Source organism: Cucurbita moschata, unplaced genomic scaffold (genome assembly GCF_002738365.1).
Source record: "Cucurbita moschata cultivar Rifu unplaced genomic scaffold, Cmos_1.0 Cmo_Scf00016, whole genome shotgun sequence".
Classification (NCBI taxonomy): Eukaryota; Viridiplantae; Streptophyta; class Magnoliopsida; order Cucurbitales; family Cucurbitaceae; genus Cucurbita; species Cucurbita moschata.
Genome location: NW_019268532.1, coordinates 1,098,699 through 1,119,468, shown reverse-complemented (window position 1 = coordinate 1,119,468; position 20,770 = coordinate 1,098,699). Strand labels below are relative to the sequence as shown.

Below are 20,770 nucleotides of genomic sequence, written 5' to 3'. Positions count from 1 at the left end.
CAAAATTCATATATATTTATATATATTTTTTATATTATAATTATCCTGTTTTTCAAAATCCTCACAAAAAATTTACTTCAGGACTGGAAGATCACACTTCCCATCACCCTTTTATTTATTTGTTCTAAACTAAAGCTCCACTTCACAGGCTCTGTTCAATCTCCTCCTCTTTGAACCATTTGAACTGTTATGATGTGAAGAAGAATTTGCACATGACCCAACTGCTGTACTTTCATTGCTTTTATAGCTTAAGCACCTCACGTTCAATACCCCGCTCGGGCTCTGCGGCCCCTCCGACATCGACCTCGACTCCTCCTCCTCCTCCGTCTTCCCCGACATCTCCTTCACTATCTTAATGCACTTCACTACTCTTTCCTACACAAAAAGAGACGTTCAAATTCAGATGATGATCGATCAACAATATGATTACTAAACACATTCGATATTACCATGTGGAGTTTCTGCTGAATTAGAAGAGGAATTGCTGTCTCTTCACCTTCTCCAGCTACTGATATTGCCACTGCTGCTGCAATCTCGGATGGTTTGAATTCCAAGAACTCGATCCCTGCGTTCATTTCCCGATCAATCAAAACCATTTCGATACCTCGACACGAACGTATTGTTTATGTTTAGGGAACAAGAAAGGACCTTGAATTATGTTCAATAGTAAACGAATCGAACGGGTGATCGATGTCTTGTCGTCGTGATGGATCTTGCCGAGGTAATGATCGATAAACGAGAACGGCGTAACGGCTTGCATTCTCCACCCCAATGTTGTCAACACTAAAAGCTCCATTCTTTCTATGGTTCTTGCTTCAAACACAAATTTAGATCCACCCACCTGTGATTGAATGAACTCAATTATTAGGAAAACGGTTGAAATCGTTTTCGATCGATCGAGTATCGAGATGATCGTTAACCTGTAAATCCAACGAGATTGGGACTTCAGTCTCCTCCAATTTGGCTGCAAGAGACAGACATGCCACTGCCAGTAGCTGCATTGTCCAAGCTTTGCCTTTCTGCAAATGGCACAAGAACAATAAGACATCGTGTCGAATTGAATCGATCGAACCGAGTTACGGAAAAACGGAGGGCAATTGTTCATACTGGTAGAGTGTAAGCGGAGAGGAATCGATCCATGTAGTTTACGGCTAAGTATGTGCAGAGAGGACCAAAATTGAAATGAGCACTCACCTGTTCATCATCCAAGCAACATAATCAACGACATTGGCTATGAATCAAACATGAACACATCAAACAACCTTAAACAATCAGAAAGAACAATCAAAACATCAGCCAAAACCAAACGAATCAGGAATCAAACCACCATCAGGGAATAACAAAACGATCGATTCACAAGAAACAAGAACACCCACCTGTTCAATCCAATCGACAGCATCTTTTCTAGCCCCGACATCCAACTCGCCGTTTTGCAATTTCATGAGATACCCATCAACAGGCAAGTGGTGGGTTTCCCTCTCCACCATTTCAATCAAACATTCATCGCTTGTAAACGGAAACCCATCGCCGCCGTGACGCCAACTCTGAAACCCATTACTCGTAAGAACATAAGGAGCGACCAGACACTCGTCATCATCGTTATCATCGAAAATACAATTTTCTTCAGCGCATAAAAGATTGGTAACAGCAAGGTCAAAACTAGGCGCCATTGAAGCAAAAAACAGAGCGGAACAGAGGCCAGAAACAGCCGATTACAAAGAAACTGTGGAAAAAATCGCTGTTGATCTTTTTAGACGGAGAAATTGATTGGGAAATAAGAACAAAAAAGCTATTGCGTTGCAGAGGGGCAGAGGCAGATGGGCTTGTTCTTGGTCGTCTTCTTTAAATTCTTTTCAACTTTTTTTAAGCCGGCGATTTCTTGCCGTCCCTCCGCCCCCGTTCCTGCAAGATGGCGCCGGAAAAGACCGCCGGAGATTAAGAAGGAGAGAAAAAGGCGAGGCTTTTTAGGTTAAAGTGGAGAGGGAAGGAGATGGAGAAGAAGGGACATATAAGGAATCAGAAGGTATGAACGGAAGTGATACAAATATACAGTAATATATATATATATATATATACCGTTTATTTATTTATTTTATTTTTCTCAATTGTAAAATTACAGGCTGGATTTAGAGAGAAGAAGGGCAGCAGGTTAGGAGAAGCCATTGGTCCCTTCTCTGACATTCCCAATAACCCAACCAACCCAACTCGCTACTTTTCTTATTTATTTATTTATTTTTTTTATAATTCTTATTAAATCTAATTATATCCCGGTAAAATTACCATTTTAACCTCGTCGTTTCGGTCGAGTTTAAAAATTTTAAACTAACTTTTACGATTTAAAATTTAAAGATTCGTTTAAATGTGAATGTTTTCATTAGATGTGTTTATGTGACTATTGTGATCCGTACCATCAAGATAACAATATAATTATTAACTGTTTAAATAATTAGAGGTTAAATTAAAAAAGATCTCGTGTAAAATAAATTGAGAATTTATTAGGTAAAGTATTGCGGAAAAAAAATATAAGGACTAATTTGTAATTTAACTATAAAAAAAATTGAAATTGAGGGTTAAAATGGTAATTTGTCCTTTTAATTTTGGTTTTTTTTTTAATTTCTTTGGTTGATTATTTGGGAATAGAGAGGTCGAGAGGAGATGCAAGACAGCGTATTTATTTATTATTATTATTATTATTATTATTTATTTAGGCAAAAATATTTTGGAAATCCGTTGTTTTATATTTTAGGAATTACATTAAATAAATAATAATAATAATACGGTGCGATAAATATTGAAAAGCAGTCTCTTTAGGAAATAACTAAATAAAGCGACACGTCCATTCAGAGGGGAAGTGGGGCCTGGTTATTGTGGTAATTTCACAAATGAAGCAGGGTTAGAATGGTAATTTAGTGCACACGAAGAGGGTAGCCAAACGTACTGGGATGCTGTCTTTTTCGTCCCCATGCTGACACGTGTACTGTGGCAGAAGCAGAAGGAGCTGCTGTCTGGGAAGGTGGGCCCATTTTTACGCGCCTAAATTTACGAAACTGACACTGACTTTTTTGTCGAAGTATTTGGTATTTTATCGTATCAGAATTAATTTATTTTATATTATATATATATATATATATATAAACAAAAATAACACAGACATATTCCCTAATATACGGATTCCCCTGTAATGAATCCGTTCCTATAATTAAATTTATTATTTTCTTTAATTCGCATTATTTTTATTATTATTTTATTTAAAATACTAATTTTCACATTGTTATAAGTAATATTTTATTCATTTCTCTAATTATTTGAGACCTTAGGTTAATATTTAAAATTTTAATTAATATAAAAAAAACATATTACGAAAATAAAGCATAAAAAATGAATCATATAAAGAGAAAAAATGTTGTGAACAAAAAATGAGTCAAAGTTGTATTCTTCAATTGTTTTAATTTCCCAACATTTATTTAATTTAAGAACCAAATTTATTTAAAAAAATAAAAATAAAAAAGATGTATATTTTATTTTCTTGGTGCTTTGCTTTGCTTTTTCACACTGGAGCCTCTCGCCTTTTGGTGCACGCAAATCATTTCATTTTAAAAGTTCATACAAATTTCACTAAACCATGTGATCAAAACTTTTTAATAATTTTCGAAATAAAGCTAATATAAATAAAAATATATAGACAAATTTACAGCGTAAGTAAAACTTAGACGAACACGACTCTCCATAATGGTATAATTAGTCGCGATGTGGAACTTTAATCATTCAACACCTCCCCCTCGAACAAAGTACACTCATTTTTCTTTTTGGAGTCGTAGTCATTTTTTACTATGCCTTTGTGGAGGCTCAACTCCTTTTCTTCCTTTGTTCAACATTTGTTTAGGGCATGGCGGCTCTGATACCATGTTAGACGAACACGACTCTCCACAATGGTATGATATTGACTCATTTTCTTCCTTTGTTCGACAATTGAGGATTTACCAATCTATTGGCACGACTAAATTCAGGGCATGGCTCTGATACCATGTTAGACGAACACAACTCAACACAATGGTATGATATTGTCTACTTTGAGTATAAGTTCTCGTGGGTTTGCTCTGGGCTTTCCCAAAATGTCTCATACCAATGGAGAAAGTATTTTTTTTATTATAAACTCGTGATCATTCCTTAAATTAGTCGATGTGGGACTTTCATCATCCAATAGACTCCACTACCCACGTATTAACGAACTACAAAAAAAAATTATCACCTTTTAAGATATAAGATAAAGACAAAATTAAGACGAGAAGAAGTATATAGATGTATATTAATTGACCTCGATTTTATATCATTAAATATTTTTGCTCGTTTGACAAATTTTACAAAATTTAAAATAAATTATTAAAGAAGCACGGAAAATGAGAATTATATGTTCAAGTAGGACATAAAAAAAAAAACCATATAATTATATATACATATACAAATATCTCCTTTTTTTGTACGTCGTTATATTTTTGTGTTTAGCGTTGAAATTATAAATTTTGTATTTTTTAATTTTATAAAGTAATAAAGAAATCCAAAACATTGGTAATAACATATTTTAATATTATTTTATTAGTAACAACATTAATTTCTTAGGATGCTTGTCCTTGGATTCACCCAAGACCAAGGGCATCCATCCCTACTCATTAAGGGCAACTTTCAAAATTACAACCCTAAAGACACTTTAGAGTATCATTTTCTCTCTCTCTCTCTCTCTCTCTCTCTCCTCCCTTTTTCAAATGCTCTTTTTGTCACCTTTGGAATTTTACCCTCTTTTTTAACCTTTTGCTCTCACACTAGCATGCCCCATATTCTCTTGCTTTTCGAATATAACGCTTTTTGGTCGAATACATGAGCTTTCTCGTTCTATAAATATGTTGAATTACAAATTTAATCTTTATAATCTCGAAAAAGTTAGATCATAAATTGTGAGATCTCATATCGGTTGTAGAGTGAAACGAAACATTTGTTATATGAGTGTGAAAACCTCTCTTTGACGCATTTTAAAATTAGGACAATATTTGTAGCGGTGAGGTTGGGCTGTTATAAATGATATTAAACCCAGACACTGGGCGGTGTGCTAGCGAGGACGTTGGACTCTTAAGGGGAGTGGATTGTGAAATCCCACATCAGTTAGAGATGAGAACGAAATATTTCTTAGTAAGGGCGTGGAAACAAACATTTAGGGGAAGCCCAGAAGGAAAAGTTCAAAGAGAACAATATCTGCTTGCGTGGTTTGGACGGTTACAAATCTTAGGGGTTGGATTGTGAGATCCCACATAGATTAAAGAGGAGAACGAAACATTTCTTTTATGGATGTGCAAATCTCTCCCTACCAGGCACGTTTCAAAATATTAAGGGGAAGTCCAGAAGGGAAAGTCCAAAGAGGACAATATCTGGTAGCGGTGGGTTTAGACTGTTACAAATGGTATCAGAGCCAGACATCAAGCGATGTGCTAGCGAGGACGCTGGCCCCCATGGAGAGTGGATTGTGAGATCCCACGTCGAGAACAAAGCATTCCTTATAAAAATGTGGAAACTTCTCCTTACCAGACACGTTTTAAAACCTTAAGAGGAAGCTCATAAGAGAAGTCTCAAAAAAGACAATATCTACTCGCGGTGACTAATCTCTAGTTTATCAAACTATATCCACAAATATGCAATAAATTTTTAACATTTTTTCAGATCAAATTTGTAATTTAACTTTAAAAAAAAAACACTCAATATTTATTATTTTTATGGAAATATTAAAAAGACCATAAGGGAAAGTCTACTTATAAAATAGAAGCCACATTTGAGATCCGAGCTTTTCTTATTTATAATTATTTAAAATTTATGTATATTAATTATAATTATCGAATATTAGGAGGATGGGAAGGCATTATTATATTAAAGGATTTAAATTCCACCATTTGGACACAACCTTGGCCTTGAGATTCACTACTTGAATAAACAAACTCAGTAATTAAGTGTGGGATTAAAAGGATAAACATGGATTATTATGTTAATTAATCAATTTCAAACCAATTCCTCAACATCCGCCCCATCTTCTGTGTTTTTCACAATAAATTTCACCCCATTTTATTAAATTATTTTTTCTTACTTTTAATAAATATTAAAATTCATTTAATTCTCCGTTATAAATTCATGATCATTCCCTAAATTAGCGGACGTGGAACTTTCATCATTCACCACCTTCCCTCAAACAAAGTACGCCTCCCCTTAATCGAAGCTAAGTTTAGGACATGACTCTGATACCATGTTAGACGAACACGACTCTCCACAATGGTATGGAGTCAGTGGATTTATGATCATTCATTAGTAAACATTTTAGTAGAGGTGTACATGGATTGAATTGGGTTGGAAAAATCTTTTGGACCCACTCGAAATTTTGAGTTAGCTAGGTTGGTGACCTAACCAACCCGAATAGAGTTCACAACTCAATTTGGGTTGAGTTGGGTTGGATTATCAATTTGTTTTTTTTTTAATTATTTAAAAAATCATACTTATCTATAATACATGTTATGATAATCAAAAAATTCACAAGTCGATATCATTAACATTGGTTATAAATGTCAAATATTCATAATATTAAAAGTAGGGTACGGTTGGATTGTAAACCTATTTTGGAGTTGGTTGGGTTGATCCGGTTGGATGAAAGTCGTCCCACATCGGCTAATTTAATGAATGATCAAAGGTTTATAATCAAATAATACTATCTCCATTGGTACGAGACCTTTTGGGGAAGTCCAAAGCAAAGTCATGAGAGCTTATGCTCAAAGTGGACAATATCATTCCATGGTGGAGAGTCGTATTCATCTAACATGGTATTAGAGTCGTGTTCCTCGATTATAGGTATCACTCAAAGTGGGGAATATCATATCATTATGGAGAGTCGTGTTGTCGTGTTCATCTGACCAATCCAACCGCGTTGTCGTCAAAATTAAAAAAATATTTTATAATTTTTCGATTCTTAAATAAATATATTTTTTTCCCATCAATTTTCCTTTTGGCAAATTGATTTAATTTTACTTTTTGTCTTTTAAATTTTGTTGGGGAAGGTTTAGGTAATAAAGCAATGGATTTGGCATTGGCTATGTGGGCAATAAATTATATTATGTAAATTTAAAACATTTATATCAATATTGACTTTTTAATTTTTTAAATTTTAAATTTTTTCAATTTTCATTCATTAATTTTATTTTTTTACTTTCAAAATTTTTATAATTTTCCATCTGACTGTTTTGCCATTATAAATCTGTAAGTTGTAATGTCTAACTGGATGTCACTTGAATTGAATCATAAAGATGTCAATTATAGGTTTATGAATATGATGAAATTTAGAGGGTCCACACAAAATACTTTATGCTAAATTTTATAGTATAGTTTTTTAATTAAATTTATAGGGTATATACATAAATATTACCTTATATAATAATAACTACGTAATAATAATATTATTAGATTCGAACTCCCGTGTTAGTTGAGAACTTGATATTGTTTTCGATACCTAATTGTCTCAAATTGCTTTTAACACTGATCGTCGTATTTCCTCACGTGTTTTCTATAAAAAAAAATTAAGAGGGTATCCAACGAAGGATTAATCCAAACCATACGTACATAATGGAGCTCTTATGATAAAAAAAAAAAAAATGTAACAACCCAAGCCACCGTTAGTTGATATTGTCTGCTTTGGCCCATTACGTATCACTGTCAACCTTACGTTTTTAAAACATGTCTTCTAGGGAGAAGTTTTCACACCCTTATAAGGAATGTTTCGTTCCCCTCTCTAACTGATGTGAGATCTCACAATCCACCTTCCTTGAGGCCCAACATCCTTACACTGCTCGATGTTCAGCTCTGATACCATTTGTAACATCCCAAGCCCATCGCTTACAAATATTATCTGCTTTGGTGTGTTACATACCGCTGTTAGTCTCACGATTTTAAAACGCGTCTACTAGGAAGAGGTTTCCACACCTTTATAAGAAATGTTTTGTTTCCCTTTTCAACTGATGTGAGATCTCATAATTCACCCCCTTGAGAATCCAACATCCTTACTGTCACACTACTCGGTGTCTAACCCTGATACTATTTCTAACAGTCCAAGCCAACCGCTGGTAGATATTGTCCGCTTTGACCCATTATATATCGTTGTTAGCCTCACAGTTTCAAAACACATCTATTAGGGAGAGACTTCCACACTTTTATAAGAAATATTTCGTTCCTGTCTCTAACCTACATGGGACCTCACAGAAAATTTGTCCATTTTTAAAAAATAGACTTTTAGTTAACATTCAATGTTCGATTTCTTTCACACTTAAGTCTTATGGCTTCGAACAATCAAATCCACAAAAAAACAAACAAAAAGATTGATTATTGAGGTTATAAGTCAAATAATGCGACATGCCCACCTCCATCACTTACTAAAGTGACAACAACGTTTGACATTTATACTAAAAAAAAATAATGTTTGATATTTATACTAAATTATACAACTAATGTTAAATAAAAGTCGATGCTATATAACGCATGTTATCGACTATTTTTTTATTCAAATAAAGCCAACCCCTATAGTTTATTTGAATCTCGTACATTAATATTTGTCCAACATCTCGAAATAAACTTTATGTATTTTACATTTTTGTAGGTTACATAATTCATATTGCATCCCGTTCCATTCTTTTAACAAGGTCAAAGATCAATAATTTACAAAATTATTGTAGAAATATAAATACGCTACACACATACTTATTAGTAGCTATACATTTTTATTAAAAAAAAAAAACATAGTAAATATAATAAATAAAAATTATTCGCAAAAAATAATTTAAAAATTTTAATATATATACTAATTATTATTATTTTTAATTTGTCATATTTATAATACATAAGAATATTAATAGAGATTTAAAAAAAATAAATTTAATAAAGGCACTCTAGCTTGGTATAGAGTAACCAATTGGATGAATTAATTACGTGGCGGTAAATTATTGGTTGGATGTCTAACTGAGCCGCCAGTAATTAATTAATTAATAAAGTAAGACCATGAAGTGAACAGTTAATGTACTAAAAAATGTATTAAATAATTGAGTTGCCGTATTAATTTTGAAATACAAAGGTTAATGTGATGTATAACTCAAAAAGGAAAAAAGAAAAAAAAATGGTATATTTATATATTATTTAGAAAAATAATAAAAGCTACTAAATGATTTTGAATAGTTGTTGAAATATATCAAATAATAAGTTCCCAATAAAATTTCAATAAATATTACTATATGTTAATAATATTCACATCAAATTATTGATGTTTTGTATTATTTTGATTATTTATTTATTTCGTATTATTTAATAATTAAATTAAAAAAATTATTAATTGAGATTATGGGCCGAAAGCCCATTTGAAATGGGCTTTAAGACAAACTTGGGTCCATAAAGTTGAAAAGGGCCCAATGGTGGGAAGAACAAGACGGGGGTGACAGAAAAAAGGCGCGACACGCACGAGTAGAGATATTAACGAGAAATGGCCTTCACTCTCTGCAGTAGAGACGCGGCTCCTTTGCTCTCGGCCTCTGCCGTTGTATGTTCGTTTGCCGTTCAGCTTCCGGTTCTCCAATCTCCTCATCTTCCTAACGGATTCCTATCTTTCTCTCTCTCTCTCTGTCGTTTGCGTCTCTCTTGAGGTACTTGTTTTTTGATTCCTTGCTTTTTCTCTTGATTCTTTTCTTCTATGTCTGTTTCTTGATGTGAATTTGATTTAGTTACTGGTTTGTATGTTTAGATTCTTTGTTTGATCAGTGTTCTTGTTGGTTTACTAATGGAAAACGTATGTCAGTTCGAAGATTGCCGGTCAAGTACCGGCTGGGGATGTACATTTGATAAAAATGGAAGGGAGTAGTGCTGCGGTCCCTAGTATTTGTCACAAGTTAGTGCAACTTATTTTAGTTTGAATTAGTTATGGAATATATGATATTCCTAATCTTCCAGAATATATTAGTTAGGAAATATATCTTAAATATCGTAATCAGTTGAATTTGAATAGTTTTATTATCCGGATTTAGTTAGTTTATATTTTCTTGGTAGATATTATTTAGTATCTTGTATCCTATTTAAAGGTCGTGAATATCAATGAAGATAGAACATTCGATCCCAATTCTTTTTCTCATTCTTAAATCTGTATTCTTTCGTTGAGAAATAATATTTTCATATCTATGCACACTTTTGAGCGGTAGATATTGCGACAGTATTGTTGTTTATGTCACTGTTTCTAACAGTAAGTCTTGCGTTCTTTGTGGTCGGATTAAACTAGATGTTTTTCGTCGCTATATCTTTTTGTTTTGTGGTTTTTAGTATCTTCTGTAAGGTTGCTTGTCAGTCAATCTAGTGATCAGTCAGTCAGGCTCTTTTAGCACATATTGGTGTAGTGATCGAATAGTATGGGAGTTGGCGGTATGGTTTCAGTAAACTTGTTATGCCAGTAATGTCTTCACAAGGCGTTTCTGGATGAAAATTATGTTAGCTACTGATGGAGTGAATGTTGATAGGATATTGTTGATTATGAGCTAGATATACTTAGCGCATTGAACAAATAATGACCAGACCGGGTCAGCAAACGAAGAATTATATCTCGACAGTTAATTGGCTTCTTCTAGTGTTAATAAATACTTGGCAGAACTGTACTTCATTTTAGTAGATGTTTTATGTTTCTTTATAGTCATTATCGCTATTTCTGCAGGTAAGAAATTGGCTGAAAGCATTTTCAAGAAAAACTTGCTGCTTGTATTAACATAGTACCTGGTACGTGCATATTTTCCCGCCTCTGATTGTCATCTTAGTTGATAGAATGCATTTCTCACAGTGTGGAAAAGACAGTATATCAACAATATTTATAATTCACGCTTGGAGAACATTTGATGTTGTCCTATAAGTTCTCTGTTCATATCAATGAAGTTGCTTCTGAACATTGAAAATTTGAAGCTTCCTGGATCTTCCCTGTAATATTCCATTGCTGTTTTTCAGTGAAGGAAACTTATTAGGAATAGTTCAGTTGATCATATTGGGAAACAAAGTTGTTTTTCTTTTGATCAATTCTCACTTACTAATTGTTTTTGAACATTTCCTAATTGCTAGTACTTATTCTTTGTCAACTCATGTACTTCCGGAATGTTTTTAAAATCTTAGCTAAAATTTGAAAACTAATAAAAATATAGTTCTTAAATATTTGTTTTCTTTTTTATTTCTGAAATTTGACTAAAATTTTAGAACTATCTTTAAGAATGAAAAACTAAACAAATAAGAGAGCCATAACTCATAAGTAGCAGAAAACCAAAAAAATAAGATCTTAGTTATCTGTTTCTTGTGGAAATCTGAAGGTGTTAAGACGCTTTTCAAGGTGTGGGCCTGGGGGAATCAGGGAGATTTTTTAAAAGCCATGTTTTGTCCCTTCCAAGGATTTACTTCCATTTTCTTACACAGGGTGCCTGAAGTTCTTGCTTTGCCTATCAATGGTGGCAGCCTCAAGTACCTAGACTGGATCAAGAGCAGCACCAAGGACTGACTTCCTCTGCTTTAACAAGTTAATTTGATTATATGAAACCCTTCCCTCCCAGCGTTATGTGCAAGTGTGTCAATAAACTCATCTGTCGTCTTAGTAGTTGAAATATATGTGTTGTCTTCTAAATAAGAATTGAAATTTGGTAACCAGTTAGATATCTTTTGTCCTTCAATCTCTGTGCATTGGGCTTTACTCATTCCCTAAACTTACAGAAAACATGGCTTGGCAAAATTTGTGGGAGAAAAACTGCGGGAATATTGGACTTGATTCGAGGTCAGAAATCTCAACCTCAAAACTTCTCACTGTTTCGCATTTCATAATGATTTCCAAGAAATAATTGTTGGTTGAATTCTTTCCTATATCGTCTTGCAAATAACTCCACTTGGTCAATAATTTTATGTAAAAAGTTGAGACAAAAACTAGTGAAAATGTTTCGCATGTGGCTATCCAAGGTTTATAAGATGGGTGATTATACAAAGGTTTATAAATGGCGTTCCATATCTCAAGCTGTGTTTTTTTATTTCTTATTTGTTATTTGTTTTGAATCCATGTTCAATCCACGTCTTAGTTGAATTTCGAAAAGTTTTGATAGCTTTCTCCCATGGTTTTCCGAAATTTCTTATATTAAACCCACAGAACTTTTCATTTTCAAACGAAAGAGCATTGTTGTACTTCCGATCATGATTAGCTTTTTCTTCCCTTTTTCTTGATCCGTCGAATTCCATTTGAGCTCTCTACTCAATGGGGACGTCAAAGACTACCCATGAAGGAAATACCCAATTTTCATTGATAATTTAGTTACTTTGGTCATTAACTTTAGCTAGTTCCCATTAGCATTGGGTAATAACTTTTTTCTTTTTGGGACAGTTGCATCCATAACTATTCACAAAAAGAAATCTCTTGCGATGCTAAACTTCGATATACTTGAAAGTATCATTTAAGAAAACAAAAACTTATTTTTAAAAGGAAGTAAAAAGATGATCTAATTCGTTTAATATTTTAAATTATGTCGCGATAACTTGAAACTCAACTAAACTTAATCAAGAACATCAAGAAGGGAAAGTGAAAACTAGGATGCAACAGGAGTTTGTTTTTGACTTGCAACTCTAAGTAGCGAATCTTACACTTCACGCCTAATTGGCGACCAAGTAAAGATATAGAAAAAAACAGACCAAAAAGATTCTTAAAAAAGTTTGTGGTTTTGGACCTTTTTGTTTATGTAAAGCTAAAGAAACCCAACCCTGAATTCCACATTCAAATGTAAGTAACCTCTTCTTCCCCAAACTTAACACATTATCCTCAACTTCCCAGAAATAAGACATTACTTTTGTTAGATATAGAGGTTGGCTTATCTATCAACCAGTAGGTCGAGGGCTGTCAACATGCCGCCACTGGGTGTGCAACTCTCCATTGCAGAACATCAGGTACGTCCATCCCTCCCTCTTTCTCTCTTTGTGTCCTCTCATTTTTGTTAGGAATCACGGATATTCACAATGGTATAATATTGTGATGCTCAAAACTTTATTTTTGTTTTTCCCCTCAAAGTCCTTATACTAATGAAAATGTATTCTTTATTTATAAACCTATTATCATTTCCTTAATTAGTCAACGTGAGACTATCTCCCATCAATTAACACTTTTGATGTCAAAACCGAGAAATGTGCAGGTGACAATGGACAATGGCATAGTCCAAGTCACGTTGTCAAACCCAGATGGCATAGTGACCGGAATTCGATACAATGGAGTTGACAACTTGCTCGAAGTTCTCAATGACGAATCTAACAGAGGGTATATTATGAACGAAAAACTTGCTTCATATAAGTCAGTAGGTGTTCCTATTGGCTTGTTAATTTGACCAATGCTTCGTTGATTCAAAAATATATGCAACCTAAGGACATGTTCCATGCATGCAGGTACTGGGACCTCGTGTGGAACCCATCAGCCTCTGCAACTGGATCGTTTGATGTGTATGTATTCTGCTTTTTTGCTCACCAACTTGCCTTTCTTGCTGATCTTCTGGCCCGCAGTTCTTTGGTTGTATATTTTGAGTTAGCCAAATTTGCTTTGTAGGATAAAGGCTACAGATTTTGAGGTTATAGTGGAAAATGAAGACCAAGTGGAGCTCTCCTTTACGAGAAAATGGGATCTGTCTCTCGAGGGAAAGCTTGTGCCGTTATTGATTGATAAAAGGTTGAGATTGATTCAGATCTTGATTATTAAATTGCAAACTTCTTTCTCATGAATGGATTTGAAGCTATGTAGGTTTATAATGCTTCGGGGTTCATCTGGATTCTATTCGTATGCTATTTACCAACACTTGAAAGAATGGCCTGGTTTCAACCTTGGTGAAACCAGACTCGCCTTCAAACTCAGAAAAGACAAGTACGAAATTCTCAATAATATTCCACTGAATGTTTACTTTAAAGCATTCTTGTGGACTTTATAGTTATTCTGGACAATCTTTTGTAGGTTCCATTATATGGCCATGGCAGACAACAGACAGAGATCCATGCCACTTCCAGATGACCGGTCACCACCGAGAGGCCGAGCTCTGGCCTATCCAGAGGCTGTCCTGCTCGTCGACCCCATCGAATCCGAGCTTAAGGGAGAGGTCCATTATTGAATCTATTCTAATTAAATGTCATTTTTGTTAGGAACCACAAACCTACACCGTGACATGATGTTGTCCGATATTGTCCACTTTAAGCATAAGCTCCTACAACTTTGCGGTTGGTTTCTCCAAAAGTGTTCATATCAATGAAGATGACCTATAATCATCCTCTCTAAATTAGCGAATGGGACTCCCTCCCAACAATCACAAAACCCAAACAGCCTAAATTTAACTTAATACCTTCTCTTACTTAGCTTGGAAGAACGAAATTTTATTAAACTAATGGGAAAAACCAGAGTCGTGGAAATGTAAATGTGTTCTGATTCTTCTTCTCATGGTTGTGTACTGTAAAGGTGGATGACAAGTATCAATATTCATGCGATAACAAAGATAGCGGCGTCCATGGATGGATATCCACCGACCCGCCAATCGGGTTCTGGCTAATCACCCCCAGCAATGAGTGCCGTTCCGGTGGACCCGTTAAACAGAACCTGACTTCGCACGTCGGCCCGACCACTCTTGCTGTAAGCGATTTTTCTTGTTGCCTCCATTCATGACTTTAATGTTTGTGCGCATCAGAAGCCAGAGACTAAGCCAAAAACGACCGTATTGAATCAGGTTTTTATTAGCGCCCATTACACGGGAGAGGATCTGGTGCCGAAAATCGGAGCCGGCGAGGCATGGAAGAAAGTCTTCGGTCCTGTGTTTATCTATCTCAACTCCACTTACGATTCTAGCGACGCCCTTCAGCTCTGGGAAGATGGCAAATCACAGGTTTTCTCTTTTAACTCTTCATTTTCGTTGAAAATTCTTAGGAGAGAAAAGGAGTCCCACCAGTTAATTAAGGGTAATTAAGGGTGGATCATAAATTTATATAAGAAAGAAATACTATCTTTATTAGAAAACCATAACAAATTAGACAGTGTATTTGTGGTTATCCATTGTGCCTATTTAGTCCACAACAAATTACATAGATTTTAATTAGTTTAAAGAGTAAATTTGTATTTAAAACTAAATTATCGTTCAATCGAAGACTAATTTCTTCCCTACAATAAGGCATCGATTGAAGTCCAAAGTTGGCCATACAGCTTCCCTGCTTCGGAGGATTTTCCAAAGTCAAACCAACGGGGTAATATCAGTGGCAGACTATTAGTCAAAGATAGGTACACATTTTCCATTGAATTTTATTATGAAATTTAATTTTAGAAATAAAAATATTCTTGAAATATATTTTATGGGTAGTGTATTTTATTTTTAGGAATGGGTTGGTATATAAGTTAGTTGGTAGCTTGTATCTTTGCATGTAGGTAGCTAATACAAGTATGTAGAGTGCTTATATAGTTGTATCTTATTAAATGTTGGGAACATTAATGAATATCTTATTTTCGATTCCATTTATATTTCTCATTTTTAACAGATTTTTGTTGAATTTTTAGTTCTTAATCCAAAATTGATTAGTTAAAGTAAATGACATGATCTAGCTACGTTAGTGAAGACTACATTCCAGCAAACGGTGCGTTTGTTGGCTTAGCTCCACCAGGAGACGTAGGTTCATGGCAAAGAGAGAGCAAGGTAGACATTCATATTTTTTGAAAGAAAATATGAACAATATATATTTAATTCATCGTTTAAATATTATCAGGGTTACCAATTTTGGAGCAGAGCAGATGAAGATGGATACTTTTTCATCGACCACATAAGGCCTGGCGACTACAATTTATATGCATGGGTCCCCGGTTTCATTGGAGATTATCGTTACGATTCTATCATCGACATATTAGAAGGTTCTTGTTTTCTTACTACGATTCAACGATCAATTGATTCCAATTAACGTTAGAGATGGTTGGAAGATTTCCACGTTGGCTAATTTAAGAAATGACAATGGGTTTATAAATAAGGAATTCATCCCTATTGGTATGAATATTTTTTTTTGGAAAAATTCAGAGTAAAATCACGAGAGTTTATATTTAAAGTAGACAATATCATACTATGGTAGAGTTCCATGATTCCTAATAATTAACTCTATACGTGTGAGAATATAGGTATCATACTATGGTAGAGTTCCATGATTCCTAATAATTAACTCTATACGTGTGAGAATATAGGTAGTCAGATAGACGTGGATGAGATAATATACGAGCCTCCAAGAGCAGGGGCGACACTGTGGGAAATTGGAGTCCCGGATCGCTCAGCAGAAGAGTTCTATGTTCCAGATCCAAATCCCAACTACGTCAATAAGCTCTATCTTAACCATTCCGATAAGTAAATCAATCTTCTTGCCATAATTATACATTAATCCCTTCGATTGATTCTCAAAGTTGATGGTTGATTTATCAGGTTTCGCCAGTATGGTCTGTGGGAAAGGTACAGCGAATTGTATCCCGATGCAGACTTGGTGTATACCGTCGGCGTCAGTGATTATACCAAGGACTGGTTCTTCGCTCAGGTTACCAGGTGTGCTTCTTCTTTCTCATCTAAAAGGTGCTGGAGATATCAAACTCGTCTGGTCTCGAAAAATAATTGAAGTTGTCTTCTCTAACTCTAGAAAATCAAATTGATAAATTGTAACTTGTCATTTTTGGGTAGCTAGGGAGAGGCTTACATACCCACCCATTATAAAGAATGTTTCGTTCTCCTCCCTAACTGATGTGGGATCGCACAATTCACCTCCCTTCAAAACTCAACGTCCTCGTTGGCCTCGTTCCCTTCTCTAATCGATGTGGGACTCCCAATCCACTCCCATTCGGGGCTCAGTGTCATTACTGGCACACTGTCTCGTGTCTACCCCCAATCCATCCCCTTCGAGGCCCAACGTCCTTGCTGGCACACTGTCTTGTGTCCACCCCTCTTCCTGGTTCAGTCTCCTCATTGACACATTGTCCGGTGTCCTTTCGGGATTCAATTTCTTAACTGGCACATCACCCGGTGTCCTTGCTTTAATACCATTTGTAACGGTCCAAGCCCACCACTAGTAAATATCATTTTTGGATTTTTTCTTTTGGAATTCTTCTCAAGATTTTTAAAACGCGTTTGCAAGCACTCGTTATAACGAATGTTTCGTTATTCTCCCTACGTGGATCTCACGTAAATGAGTATTGAAAATGGGCTTGTTGCAGTTGTTGTCTTCTAAAACCTGAGTCGTTTCACGAAGTCCAAATCAACGATATCATGAACATTTAACAATATGAGAGAACAAGTCGTTTAGAGTATCAGATTTGAGTTGGAAGCAGGCGGCTATATATGAAACCAAATTGAGCAGTGAAAGATCAATCAAAGTTGTATCTAATCATATGTATTAACGTCTATTAACCACTGTCAAGAAGAAGAAAAGAATACAAACAGCTTCTGTTGATCTACAGGAAGACAGAAAACGGAACATTCAAGGGAACAACATGGCAGGTGAAGTTCGAGCTGGACAACGTGGACAGCCAAGCAACTTACAAGCTTCGGGTCGCACTGGCCTCCGCTTCTATCGCGGAATTGCAGGTTTACAAAATTAAAATTTGTTCAACTTTTGCAGAGTTTCCAACCATTAATTATTGAGACGAAAGTTTGCTGTTTTGAAGGTTGGAGTAAATGACCCGAAAGCAAAGCCGGTGTTCTCAAGTGGGCTAATCGGAAGGGACAATTCGATCGCTAGACACGGCATTCACGGCCTGTACTGGCTCTACAACGTGAATATTCCGGGAAACCGGCTGGTCTCCGGCGACAACACCATCTTCTTCACGCAGCCGAGAAGCACCAGCCCTTTCCAAGCCATTATGTACGACTATATTCGTCTGGAAGCTCCTCCGCCTCCGTCCTCCGCCCATGGTTTGTTATAATATTCCCTTCTCATAATACTGCTCCTTTATTGCCCCATCACCATGCTCTGTTTTTTCTTTCTTCTTTATTCACTATTTTTAGATTCATTCCCTCTTCGAAAGCAATTATGAACTATGAAATCCCATTTACGAAATGTATAGTATTTGTAAAAGTTTTTGTTGGGAAGCCAACCTCCATTTAGTTGTTAAATCGGGTAGGGAGAATGGATGAGAAACATTAGAATTCGGTAGGGAGAAGGATCCATCTAGTTGTTAAAGATACATGTTGGCATATGGATCTAATGGATGGAAAATGTTAGAATTTGGTATGGAGAATGAATGGAAAAATATCGAAACCACCAATTTTTCCAACGGTATAATAGTGTCTATTTTCAGTTTAAGCTCTTGTAACTTTTCTTTTAATTATCGTATCAGACAGACTTTCTTGGAGTTCTCTTCAAGGTTTTTAAGACGCTAGGAAAAGGTTTCCATATCCTCGATAATATAGACTTTCCTAATTATCGTATCAAACAGACTTTCCTGGAGTTCTCTTGGTTTTTAAGACGCTAGGAAAAGGTTTCCATATCCTCGATAAGGTAGACTTTCTTAATTATCGTATCAGACAGACTTTCCTGGAGTTCTTTTCAAAGTTTTTAGGACGCTAGGAAAAGGTTTCCATATCATTGTAAAGGTATTTCGTTCAACTCTACAGTTCACATATCACATTTGGTTTCTCTAAAAGGCCTTTATTAGCCGCGCAACGGAGACAATCAATTAATATAGATTGATCCAATGATACATTGATCAGGTATTATAAGAAACGTATTCGATTCAATTCGATTCTTTTGAATGAATAGATTCATTTGAAATCGCAACTTACGAATATTGAATTCAAACAGATGAAATGGGAAATATACATAAATCATAGAACTAATTATACAAAATTTGAAAAATGGTAAGAAGAAATGGTTACAAGGGGGAGGGCTAAACTTCTGATGATCCATTCTAAAATATTATGCACGCAAATTAAGTTCCCTTCTTGGCGTTCTCCGCGGCCTCAGTAGCTTCAACCTGCATTTTAGCCATCTTCAAATCTGCTTCCGCCGCTTCCTTCTCGCTCTTCGCCGTCATCTTCTTCCCCTGCCAAACTTCATTTTCCGTTAACACAGTTCCGAGAGCTCAAATAATCACAATTCAAAATAGTAACAGAACCAACCCAGCCAACGAAAAAAGCTTTCACATAACGCAGTGCCTCTTGAGAAGACGCATAAACGGCCCTGCACCCCTTCTTAACGCGATCCATCACCGACGCTTCTTCCTTCGAGCCAGAAAACCTCCCTGCTCCCTCGTCTTGCGGCGGCGGCGGCGGCGGCGGCGTTGAAGCTCTTATCTCGTCCATGGTTTATGCGCGCATGGAATGGGGCTATGGTTGCATCTTATGAGCAGGGACAGAGCCAACGCATGTAGCAACTTTGTGCACGTGCCAACTCCTCAGCCCGCCCACGTTTGTTTAGGCTATACAATAATGTTACAAGAAAGTAAGAAGGTGTTATACGGCATTTTAATATATTAAAATAATCACTGATTAATGTATTTTTTTTTTTAAATCAAGTTAATTTTTTATTTTTTTATTTTGAATGAAAATGCTAAACGAACACGACTCTCCACAATGGTACGATATTGTTCACTTTGAGTATAAATTTCATGGCCTCATACCAATTAAGTTAGTATTCATCACTTATAAATCTACGATCATTTCCTAAATCAGCCGATGTAGGACTTCCATCATCCAACAATATCAATATTGACTTCTAAACGTTTTGAAAATATTATTGGTGTTTAAAAAAATGTTAAACAATATATATATATTTTTTTTTGATGGTTGACAATTTTTTTATGAAAATATTATAATTTCGTTTCAATAATACTTTTGACGGATAAGAAATTTTAAAAACAACTCTTACTAAAACGTGTTTGTTCTCGTTCGTTTGTAAATTATTATTCTTTTTATATGAAAGTGAATAAGAACGAACAAATTGTTAACACTAGAAAGATCGTAGTAACGATTGATCTAACAAGTTGCAAAGCCCAAAATCCACAATCACAAACATCTCTCGAAACTCTCCGATACAAAATAAAGAGGTTAAATGTAACAGTCTAAACCTCCCGCTAGTAGCTATTGTATGTTTTGACCCGTATCATCGTCAATCTCATAATTTTAAAACGCATCTATTAGGACGAGGTTTCTACACCTTTACAAGGAATGTTTCGTTGTCCTCTCCACCTAGTGTGGGACCTCACATTAAATTATTTTAAATCACGATTAGTGCTTAAATCTAAAAATCACTTACGACCTTGTGATCGATTTAAACTTAGAGTTCTCTTCAACCGGTCAGAATTTAGTGCAACTTATTTCTAGTTTGAATTAGTTAGAATATTGATTTAGTAATATTTAATATTTGAATAATATATTAGTGAGAGAATATATCTTAAATATTCATCATCAGTTAATTTTGAATAGAAGTATATTTTATTTTATTCCCAAGATTAGATTTAGGAGTATATTTTATTTTATTATCAACATTTAGTTAGTTTATATTTTTCCTGTAAAGGAATATCTAATTCTGATTCTTTCATTCTATAAAGGTTCCGGTTCCGGTTCAGTTTAGGAGAGGAGGACGTTGATCAAACTTTTCCATGCCTAGTTTCGGTTAAAGACCCAGAGCGGGCTGCGGATCTATACCAAGCCCGTTACGCCATTATTCATTGAGGTTGATCCCG

The 20,770-nt window shown here is 35.2% G+C and overlaps 3 protein-coding genes across 8 annotated transcripts; 1 reads left to right on the top strand and 2 right to left on the bottom strand.

The window, feature by feature from the left end:
• LOC111454007 (cyclin-D4-2-like) lies at positions 1 to 2,039 on the bottom strand. Its single transcript, XM_023095275.1, has 6 exons — positions 1,377 to 2,039; positions 1,108 to 1,194; positions 921 to 1,019; positions 649 to 841; positions 450 to 565; positions 1 to 375 (listed from the first exon to the last, which is right to left on the bottom strand). The coding sequence occupies exons 1-6, from the start codon at positions 1,668 to 1,670 to the stop codon at positions 130 to 132; spliced, it is 1,035 nt and encodes a 344-aa protein (XP_022951043.1). The 5' UTR covers positions 1,671 to 2,039; the 3' UTR covers positions 1 to 129.
• A 7,512-nt stretch (positions 2,040 to 9,551) lies between these two features.
• LOC111454003 (probable rhamnogalacturonate lyase B) lies at positions 9,552 to 18,177 on the top strand. Of its 6 annotated transcripts, none has more exons than XM_023095266.1 (18): positions 9,552 to 9,704; positions 10,757 to 10,818; positions 11,497 to 11,848; positions 12,916 to 12,999; positions 13,242 to 13,396; positions 13,489 to 13,542; positions 13,646 to 13,765; positions 13,838 to 13,957; positions 14,045 to 14,186; positions 14,540 to 14,710; positions 14,805 to 14,960; positions 15,243 to 15,349; positions 15,668 to 15,758; positions 15,829 to 15,970; positions 16,292 to 16,448; positions 16,524 to 16,640; positions 17,546 to 17,672; positions 17,753 to 18,177. In XM_023095266.1, exons 4-18 carry the CDS (start codon positions 12,958 to 12,960, stop codon positions 18,008 to 18,010), a joined length of 1,959 nt encoding a protein of 652 aa, XP_022951034.1. In that variant the 5' UTR covers positions 9,552 to 9,704; positions 10,757 to 10,818; positions 11,497 to 11,848; positions 12,916 to 12,957; the 3' UTR covers positions 18,011 to 18,177. The 6 variants fall into 6 exon arrangements, with proteins under 6 accessions (XP_022951034.1, XP_022951036.1, XP_022951032.1 ...); XM_023095268.1 differs by having other exon boundaries at positions 12,910 to 12,999; positions 13,242 to 13,363; XM_023095264.1 differs by having other exon boundaries at positions 12,910 to 12,999.
• A 702-nt stretch (positions 18,178 to 18,879) lies between these two features.
• LOC111454014 lies at positions 18,880 to 19,444 on the bottom strand. The gene is made up of 2 exons (XM_023095282.1): positions 19,206 to 19,444; positions 18,880 to 19,129 (listed from the first exon to the last, which is right to left on the bottom strand). The coding sequence occupies exons 1-2, from the start codon at positions 19,386 to 19,388 to the stop codon at positions 19,016 to 19,018; spliced, it is 297 nt and encodes a 98-aa protein (XP_022951050.1). The 5' UTR covers positions 19,389 to 19,444; the 3' UTR covers positions 18,880 to 19,015.
• Positions 19,445 to 20,770: the final 1,326 nt, after the last annotated feature.

Bases quoted from the DNA above. Each gene is read 5' to 3' on its own strand.
- LOC111454007 (XM_023095275.1), bottom strand. From the start codon at position 1,670: ATGGCGCCTAGTTTTGACCTTGCTGTTACCAATCTTTTATGCGCTGAA. The intron at 1,020-1,107 runs GTATGAACAATT...TGCCATTTGCAG, and splicing joins TCTCCGCTTACACTCTACCA to AAAGGCAAAGCTTGGACAAT. The intron at 566-648 runs GTCCTTTCTTGT...AAATGAACGCAG, and splicing joins ACTATTGAACATAATTCAAG to GGATCGAGTTCTTGGAATTC.
- LOC111454003 (XM_023095266.1), top strand. From the start codon at position 12,958: ATGCCGCCACTGGGTGTGCAACTCTCCATTGCAGAACATCAG. The intron at 15,350-15,667 runs GTACACATTTTC...GACATGATCTAG, and splicing joins AGACTATTAGTCAAAGATAG to CTACGTTAGTGAAGACTACA. The intron at 16,449-16,523 runs GTAAATCAATCT...TTGATTTATCAG, and splicing joins TATCTTAACCATTCCGATAA to GTTTCGCCAGTATGGTCTGT.
- LOC111454014 (XM_023095282.1), bottom strand. From the start codon at position 19,388: ATGGACGAGATAAGAGCTTCAACGCCGCCGCCGCCGCCGCCGCCGCAA. The intron at 19,130-19,205 runs GTTGGTTCTGTT...GAAGTTTGGCAG, and splicing joins AAGCTTTTTTCGTTGGCTGG to GGGAAGAAGATGACGGCGAA.